Source organism: Acipenser ruthenus, chromosome 2, assembly GCF_902713425.1.
Source record: "Acipenser ruthenus chromosome 2, fAciRut3.2 maternal haplotype, whole genome shotgun sequence".
NCBI lineage: Eukaryota > Metazoa > Chordata > Actinopteri > Acipenseriformes > Acipenseridae > Acipenser > Acipenser ruthenus.
In genome coordinates this window covers 117,423,674-117,432,307 of record NC_081190.1, presented here as the reverse complement: position 1 = coordinate 117,432,307, position 8,634 = coordinate 117,423,674, and the positions used below count along the sequence as shown (strand labels likewise).

The window sequence follows — 8,634 nt, the reverse complement described above, 5'->3', positions numbered from 1 at the left end:
GCAGTTCCGCGAGCTCGGGCGTGGGACGGCACTTGCATCCCAGTCGGATGCTGGGCTTTGGGACGCTCCATCCTTTTCACCGGCCATGGATGCGGCCAGGGCAGGGGGATGGATGCCTGGGACACAAGCCCAGTGCGGGGAGCTGCACGGCGGTTCGCCGGTGCCCCGCGTCCCAGGTGAACAGCGATTAATGAATTAATTAAATGCACGTCCCCCCCGGGTGCACGAGTGTTCTGAGGCCGGGTTGCAGTTCCGCGAGCTCGGGCGTGGGACGGCACTTGCATCCCAGTCGGATGCTGGGCTTTGGGACGCTCCATCCTTTTCACCGGCCATGGATGCGGCCAGGGCAGGGGGATGGATGCCTGGGACACAAGCCCAGTGCGGGGACCTGCACGGCGGTTAGCCCTGGTCCCGCGTCCCGTGTGAACAGCGATGAATGAATTCATTCAATGCACTTTCCCCCCCGGGTGCACGACTGTTATGAAGCCGGGCTATCGTTCCCCGAGCTCGGCTGAACACTTGCGGCGTCCCCCGGGGGACCTGCACGGCGGTTAGCCCTGGTCCCGCGTCCCGTGTGAACAGCGATGAATGAATTCATTCAATGCACGCCCCCCCCCCGGGTGCACGAGTGTTATGGGTCCCGGCTGGAGATCCGCGAGCTCGGCTGAACACCTGCGCAAGCGCCGCTGCGGAGACCCGTTAGAAGCAGCCCCGAAGGCCAGCGAAAATAGCCGAGAGTTAAGCCCCTCCCCGCCGTGGCTTCGTCAGCCACTCGCCGCTTCAAGAGGGACGGGCCTCTGGTCATGTCATGTCATAAATCACATGACCAGAGGCCCGCCCATCCTGACGTTGCGGAAGTTTGCCGAAGACACAGCGGGGAGAGGCTTAACTCTCGGCTATTTTCGGACCCGGCGAGAAGGCAGCAGGACGCTCTATTCACGGCTCACTCCCCGCGGTCCCCTCTGACCGATCGGAGCCGGTTTAGCGCTCCAGGCAGTCGGATACTTTAGCGCCTCAGCAGCGGGGGCGACGACCTCTAACATTCCCCGGGGAGCTGCCCGAGTGTAAGGCCGGGACCCCCGTCTGCTGGGGGAAAAAAATACCTGCACGTCCCCCCCCGTGTGCACGGGTGTTATGAGCTCGGGCTGAACACTTGCTCGTCCCCCCCGCCCCCGGGGAGCTGCACGGCGGAACAGCGATGAATGAATTCATTAAATGCACTTTCCCCCCGGGTGCACGAGTGTTATGGGTCCCGGCTGGAGATCCGCGAGCTCGGCTGAACACTTGCGGCGTCCCCCGGGGGACCTGCACGGCGGTTAGCCCTGGTCCCGCGTCCCGGGTCTACAGCGATGAATGAATTCATTCAATGCACGCCCCCCCCCCGGGTGCACGAGTGTTATGAAGCCGGGCTATCGTTCCCCGAGCTCGGCTGAACACTTGCGGCGGTTAGCCCTGGTCCCGCGTCCCGGGTCTACAGCGATGAATGAATTCATTCAATGCACGCCCCCCCCCCGGGTGCACGACTGTTATGAAGCCGGGCTATCGTTCCCCGAGCTCGGCTGAACACTTGCGGCGTCCCCCGGGGGACCTGCACGGCGGTTAGCCCTGGTCCCGCGTCCCGGGTCTACAGCGATGAATGAATTCATTCAATGCACTTTCCCCCCCGGGTGCACGAGTGTTATGAAGCCGGGCTATCGTTCCCCGAGCTCGGCTGAACACTTGCGGCGTCCCCCGGGGGACCTGCACGGCGGTTAGCCCTGGTCCCGCGTCCCGGGTCTACAGCGATGAATGAATTCATTCAATGCACTTTCCCCCCCGGGTGCACGAGTGTTATGAAGCCGGGCTATCGTTCCCCGAGCTCGGCTGAACACTTGCGGCGTCCCCCGGGGGACCTGCACGGCGGTTAGCCCTGGTCCCGCGTCCCGGGTCTACAGCGATGAATGAATTCATTCAATGCACGCCCCCCCCCCCGGGTGCACGAGTGTTATGAAGCCGGGCTATCGTTCCCCGAGCTCGGCTGAACACTTGCGGCGGTTAGCCCTGGTCCCGCGTCCCGGGTCTACAGCGATGAATGAATTCATTCAATGCACGCCCCCCCCCCGGGTGCACGACTGTTATGAAGCCGGGCTATCGTTCCCCGAGCTCGGCTGAACACTTGCGGCGTCCCCCGGGGGACCTGCACGGCGGTTAGCCCTGGTCCCGCGTCCCGGGTCTACAGCGATGAATGAATTCATTCAATGCACTTTCCCCCCCGGGTGCACGAGTGTTATGAAGCCGGGCTATCGTTCCCCGAGCTCGGCTGAACACTTGCGGCGTCCCCCGGGGGACCTGCACGGCGGTTAGCCCTGGTCCCGCGTCCCGGGTCTACAGCGATGAATGAATTCATTCAATGCACTTTCCCCCCCGGGTGCACGAGTGTTATGAAGCCGGGCTATCGTTCCCCGAGCTCGGCTGAACACTTGCGGCGTCCCCCGGGGGACCTGCACGGCGGTTAGCCCTGGTCCCGCGTCCCGGGTCTACAGCGATGAATGAATTCATTCAATGCACGCCCCCCCCCCCGGGTGCACGAGTGTTATGAAGCCGGGCTATCGTTCCCCGAGCTCGGCTGAACACTTGCGGCGGTTAGCCCTGGTCCCGCGTCCCGGGTCTACAGCGATGAATGAATTCATTCAATGCACGCCCCCCCCCCGGGTGCACGACTGTTATGAAGCCGGGCTATCGTTCCCCGAGCTCGGCTGAACACTTGCGGCGTCCCCCGGGGGACCTGCACGGCGGTTAGCCCTGGTCCCGCGTCCCGGGTCTACAGCGATGAATGAATTCATTCAATGCACGCCCCCCCCCCGGGTGCACGAGTGTTATGAAGCCGGGCTATCGTTCCCCGAGCTCGGCTGAACACTTGCGGCGTCCCCCGGGGGACCTGCACGGCGGTTAGCCCTGGTCCCGCGTCCCGTGTGAACAGCGATGAATGAATTCATTCAATGCACGCCCCCCCCCCGGGTGCACGAGTGTTATGGGTCCCGGCTGGAGATCCGCGAGCTCGGGCTGAACACTTGCTCGTCCCCTGCAGTGTTTTTAGAAGAATTCCCGCAGAAATCGGATTTTTTTGAGCAATTCAAATAAGAGTAACAGCATTTGCATCCCCGGTGTCATAAATATTTTCCACCAGTAGATGGCAGCAGCCCCTAGAATTGGAGTCGGCAACCATTCAAATACTTGAAAAAGTACATTTTAATGAGTTTTTAAGCCAATTTTGGCAGGCTCTCAAAGAATCAGCGAATGTGGTAGGGGGCTGAAAATTGCTACAGAGTACCTGTAGGACATGCAGATAAGTGGTGGAAAAGCACAGGTTGCTGGGCCTTTCGGTTCCGACGCTGCCCCTGTCCTTAAATGCCACTTCTAAGTGCACTGCAGGCCCCTTGAAAAAGTACATTTGGAAGGATTTTGAAGCCATGCAAGCAGGTAGAAACACCATTCCAAGGGCTGTAGTATCAGACTAACAGCCTGTAACTGAGCCCAGGGTTTTTAGAGCGATTCCTACAAAATTCAGCTTTTTTCCCATTCAACTAAGGCGACCGCTGCTTTAAGCCTATGGGTCATTTGTAACAATTTTGGCAGGCTCTCAAAGAATCAGCGAATGTGGTAGGTGGCTGAAAATTGCTACAGAGTACCTGTAGGACATGCAGATAAGTGGTGGAAAAGCACAGGTTGCTGGGCCTTTCGGTTCCGACGCTGCCCCTGTCCTTAAATGCCACTTCTAAGTGCACTGCAGGCCCCTTGAAAAAGTACATTTGGAAGGATTTTGAAGCCATGCAAGCAGGTAGAAACACCATTCCAAGGGCTGTAGTATCAGACTAACAGCCTGTAACTGAGCCCAGGGTTTTTAGAGCGATTCCTACAAAATTCAGCTTTTTTCCGTTTCTGTTTTTTACGTTTTCTGGTGAAAACGCCTATACGTTTCAATGGGAATCACATTAAAATTAATATTTCAATAACCCCTGGAGCTACCACCTCATACGAGGTATCGTTGGATAGGTATGATTGCAAGCTACAAAACAACACCGCACTCGAGTTTTTATTCGACTGCTACACTAAATAACGACCTTAAATAGGTTTCGTTTACATTTGGCGAAAAAACGTCCCGTTCAGGTTTTTTTTTTTTTTTTTTTTTTTTAATATTTAAATAACCACAGGTGGTATCAATTGAATCAAGGTATGCCTGTAAAGGTATTACTGCGAGCTACAAAACAAGACCTTTAGCACGGAAACGAGTGTGACCCTAACCCTAACCCTAACCCTAACCCTAACCCTAACCCTAACCCTAACCCTAACCCTAACCCTAACCCTAACCCTAACCCTAACCCTAACCCTAACCCTAACCCTAACCCTAACCCTAACCCTAACCCTAACCCTAACCCTAACCCTAACCCTAAATCCGAGTCACACTAGTTTTGATGGGCCACAGCTGGAGCTGCGTGCCTGCAACGGAGAGTGGGAGAGCTGGAGAGTGGGACGGCACTTGCATCGCAGTCGGATGCTGGGCTTTGGGACGCTCCATCCTTTTCACCGGCCATGGACGCGGCCAGGGCAGGGGGATGGATGCCTGTGACACAAGCCCAGTGCGGGAGTGCAAGCCCAGGGGTCATAGCTAGGAACATGCGACCAATGAAAACAGCCAAGGTTTTGAGTCTAAAGCACTTTATTAAAATCAGACAGATCCTGAGACGGTGCATTTAAACAGGTGTCCTCTGTGGAGGCAGAGTGAGCGACCAGGGGCGGCAGGCTGTCGGTAAGCTCCAGGCTCTCCCCGATGAGGCGTCTTGCTCGTTGGTGGTCAGCCGGGGCTTGGTCATGGACGTAGAAGCTCTCCTGTGTTCTCAGGCTGTGCGCCATGTGTCTCGAAACTGCAGTTTTGTTAACTTCGTTATGAGTTGCCCAAGTCTAGGGAGTAAAGAAAAATGAGTCAGGTTAGTGAAGTTGCCTTTACGTGCTGCAAACACCACTGGGCAGTGGTCAAGTCCTTCTTACATAGGTGACCACCGCAGAGCGAATCATGCCTGTGGTAATGTCGTCTCCCAGCCCCCAGTACTTCCAAGCTTTCGAAATGGCTCTTCCGATCTTCTTGATAGGGTTGCCCTTGTTGGTAAAGAAAAACGTGGTTGGTTTGTAGCTGTATCCCGGGAGTTTGTGTCTCATTGCGGCATACCGCAAGAGCCATTGATGCTCCAGGGTGCTCACCACCAACACCGCTTTCCCGAAGGTCGCTGCCGTTTTGTGGTTACTCACCTGTTGGGAGAGGGTATATATAATTTCCCCCAATGTTATACTTATTTTCCACCAGTAGATAGCAGCAGCCCCCAAGAAGTGTAGTCGACAAACATTAAAATTGTTACGCACGCTGATGTGGAACTCCCCCGTGTAGGCTTTGGCACCGTCAAAGTCAAGCAGACTCATATTCATTACGACCCCCCTACGATGACCATTGTGCAACAACAGCCTCCCGCACAGAAGGCCGACCAGGGTGCAGGCGTTGGAAGGTGCCGACTCGCAGAGATCTGTAAAGACAAGGGGAGCAGGCAGTCAGCTGTGAGCGCCCAGACGACAGGCGAGTACGTGTGCATTGCAAGGCTTACCAAGTAGTTCAGGTATCGCCGTCTCGCATTGCTGGTTAAAGCACTGGAGCTTGTTTTTAGGGATGAGCCGCTCTGCGAAACAGACATGAATGCACACATGAGCCGATACTATAAAATACACAAAAAGACGAACAACAAAAACACCGCAGAAATACCTTGCCCATGGTCTTGTACCAATTGACGGTGCAGCGAGAGTTGCCTTTTCCCCTGCTTTCTGAACGATTTGAGGAGGAACATTAACGAGCGTATGTTCCGTTCAGAAAGTTTTACGTGGCTTAAGTCAGCCTCATGCAGGTACCGCAGGAAAGAAAGTACGTCCTGTAGGTAACTGTGGACCGTGGTAGGTTTCAATCCTGATCTCATCAACTCATCGAACCACCTGTAATGAAAGAAGGACATGGGACGTTCAGTGGTTTGTCTAAACAGACGGGGTCGATGGAGCTTGTACTTTACGAGTATTACTCACGACTGGCTCCGTGAGGCGTGGCGCAAGAACCGCAAGTCGTTCCTGACTGGCCCCTCTGGTAACCTGGCCATGTGTTGCAAGAATAGTCGGATATGCTGAACCGCCTGTTTCGTGTTGTCCCGGCCCTTTGCAGTGGGTAGCGGTCCTGACAGAAACGCTCGGTACAGCTGAAGCGCTTTGGCTGAAAGGCACAGGAAAATAAAAAACGGGTTACACACACACACACACACACACACACACACACAGAGTCTGAACTCACGGTCACGTTGGCTTCTTGGCTCGGGGCTTGAAGGTCCATGCTCTGTATAGGAGGAGGAGGAGGAGGAGGAGGAGGAATCATCATCTTCAGATGCTGAGGACGGCGACAGGTATGTGCCGCTACAAGATGTGCTACTCTCTGGGCGTACCGAGCCAGTCCCAGTAGCTGCCGAGGTGTCCTCTGTGGCTCGTAGCTGTTGTCGCAGCCCCGTGACAGTCGGCAGCGTTTTTGTACATGCTGGCTCCCTTCCCGAGGGCATTAAAGTCGGCGGAGCCGACTCTTGGTGAACACCCGGGTCTGAACTGAGAGTATGCGTTTTCTCGGTCGACTTATGTCTTTCCTCCGGCTGCTCCTGCATCCAATTATCAGTGACATTGCTTGTGGACCTTCGGTCAACTGTAGCTTTAGCCTTGGACATGAGTGCAGCATACTCTGGGTTGACTGTCTGAATATCGTGAATCCTGTGCAAGTGTCGATCCAGTCGGGCAATATTTCTGGCATGGCAGCCCTCCAATGGACAATTTAACTTTACGGGTGTTCTATAAAAAGGAAAAAAAAAACAACAAAAAAACACTCAATTAAAACACAAAATCTAACTTTAAAAAATAAATTAAGAAATAAACGTAAAAAGGTATTTAACAAACAGAAAGAAAGTTACAATACATTAACACGCTTACTTATCCGTGGTATGCTGGCGAACAGAGCAGTTTTTTTCCGTGTCCATCACTGTCTCAGGCTCTAGCCTGATGAAAGAGTAAATGACTGTCTGACGATCCGGCTTTATATCCTTATGGACGAGTCCACTGTTAATTGGACACGACCATTTTCCAGTGCTTGCTTAATTCGAAGTTGGACGGGATTACCCGCAGCTGCGGCCAACAAGGAGGCTGTTTTTTCTGCTGCGTGGGATCGACGAAAATAGCAGAGAATTAAGCTCACCCCACCCCCGAGTCTTCGGAAGACTTCGGCAACGTCACGGGCAGCTGCACGGCGGTTAGCCCTGGTCCCGCGTCCCGGGTCTACAGCGATGAATGAATTCATTCAATGCACGCCCCCCCCCCGGGTGCACGAGTGTTATGAAGCCGGGCTATCGTTCCCCGAGCTCGGCTGAACACTTGCGGCGTCCCCCGGGGGACCTGCACGGCGGTTAGCCCTGGTCCCGCGTCCCGTGTGAACAGCGATGAATGAATTCATTCAATGCACTTTCCCCCCGGGTGCACGAGTGTTATGAAGCCGGCCTATCGTTCCCCGAGCTCGGCTGAACACTTGCGGCGGTTAGCCCTGGTCCCGCGTCCCGGGTCTACAGCGATGAATGAATTCATTCAATGCACGCCCCCCCCCCGGGTGCACGAGTGTTATGAAGCCGGGCTATCGTTCCCCGAGCTCGGCTGAACACTTGCGGCGTCCCCCGGGGGACCTGCACGGCGGTTAGCCCTGGTCCCGCGTCCCGGGTCTACAGCGATGAATGAATTCATTCAATGCACTTTCCCCCCCGGGTGCACGAGTGTTACGAAGCCGGCCTATCGTTCCCCGAGCTCGGCTGAACACTTGCGGCGGTTAGCCCTGGTCCCGCGTCCCGGGTCTACAGCGATGAATGAATTCATTCAATGCACGCCCCCCCCCCGGGTGCACGAGTGTTATGAAGCCGGGCTATCGTTCCCCGAGCTCGGCTGAACACTTGCGGCGTCCCCCGGGGGACCTGCACGGCGGTTAGCCCTGGTCCCGCGTCCCGTGTGAACAGCGATGAATGAATTCATTCAATGCACTTTCCCCCCCGGGTGCACGAGTGTTATGAAGCCGGGCTATCGTTCCCCGAGCTCGGCTGAACACTTGCGGCGGTTAGCCCTGGTCCCGCGTCCCGGGTCTACAGCGATGAATGAATTCATTCAATGCACGCCCCCCCCCCGGGTGCACGAGTGTTATGAAGCCGGGCTATCGTTCCCCGAGCTCGGCTGAACACTTGCGGCGTCCCCCGGGGGACCTGCACGGCGGTTAGCCCTGGTCCCGCGTCCCGGGTCTACAGCGATGAATGAATTCATTCAATGCACGCCCCCCCCCCGGGTGCACGAGTGTTACGAAGCCGGGCTATCGTTCCCCGAGCTCGGCTGAACACTTGCGGCGGTTAGCCCTGGTCCCGCGTCCCGGGTCTACAGCGATGAATGAATTCATTCAATGCACGCCCCCCCCCCGGGTGCACGAGTGTTATGAAGCCGGGCTATCGTTCCCCGAGCTCGGCTGAACACTTGCGGCGTCCCCCGGGGGACCTGCACGGCGGTTAG

The 8,634-nt window shown here is 56.0% G+C and overlaps 1 protein-coding gene across 3 annotated transcripts; it reads right to left on the bottom strand.

The window, feature by feature from the left end:
- Positions 1-4,678: 4,678 nt before the first annotated feature.
- On the bottom strand, positions 4,679-7,165 carry LOC131704869 (uncharacterized). Of its 3 annotated transcripts, XM_059006516.1 has the most exons (9): positions 7,033-7,165; positions 6,356-6,894; positions 6,097-6,277; positions 5,786-6,009; positions 5,631-5,702; positions 5,395-5,552; positions 5,236-5,283; positions 5,026-5,133; positions 4,679-4,938 (listed from the first exon to the last, which is right to left on the bottom strand). In XM_059006516.1, the coding sequence occupies exons 1-9, from the start codon at positions 7,077-7,079 to the stop codon at positions 4,687-4,689; spliced, it is 1,629 nt and encodes a 542-aa protein (XP_058862499.1). In that variant the 5' UTR covers positions 7,080-7,165; the 3' UTR covers positions 4,679-4,686. The 3 variants fall into 3 exon arrangements, with proteins under 3 accessions (XP_058862499.1, XP_058862498.1, XP_058862500.1); XM_059006515.1 differs by having other exon boundaries at positions 5,026-5,283; XM_059006517.1 differs by lacking the exons at positions 5,026-5,133; positions 5,236-5,283.
- Positions 7,166-8,634: the final 1,469 nt, after the last annotated feature.

Bases quoted from the DNA above. Each gene is read 5' to 3' on its own strand.
- LOC131704869 (XM_059006515.1), bottom strand. From the start codon at position 7,079: ATGGACACGGAAAAAAACTGCTCTGTTCGCCAGCATACCACGGATAA. The intron at 6,895-7,032 runs GTAAGCGTGTTA...TCCTTTTTATAG, and splicing joins CGCCAGCATACCACGGATAA to AACACCCGTAAAGTTAAATT. The intron at 5,553-5,630 runs GTAAGCCTTGCA...TTGTCTTTACAG, and splicing joins GGCGATACCTGAACTACTTG to ATCTCTGCGAGTCGGCACCT.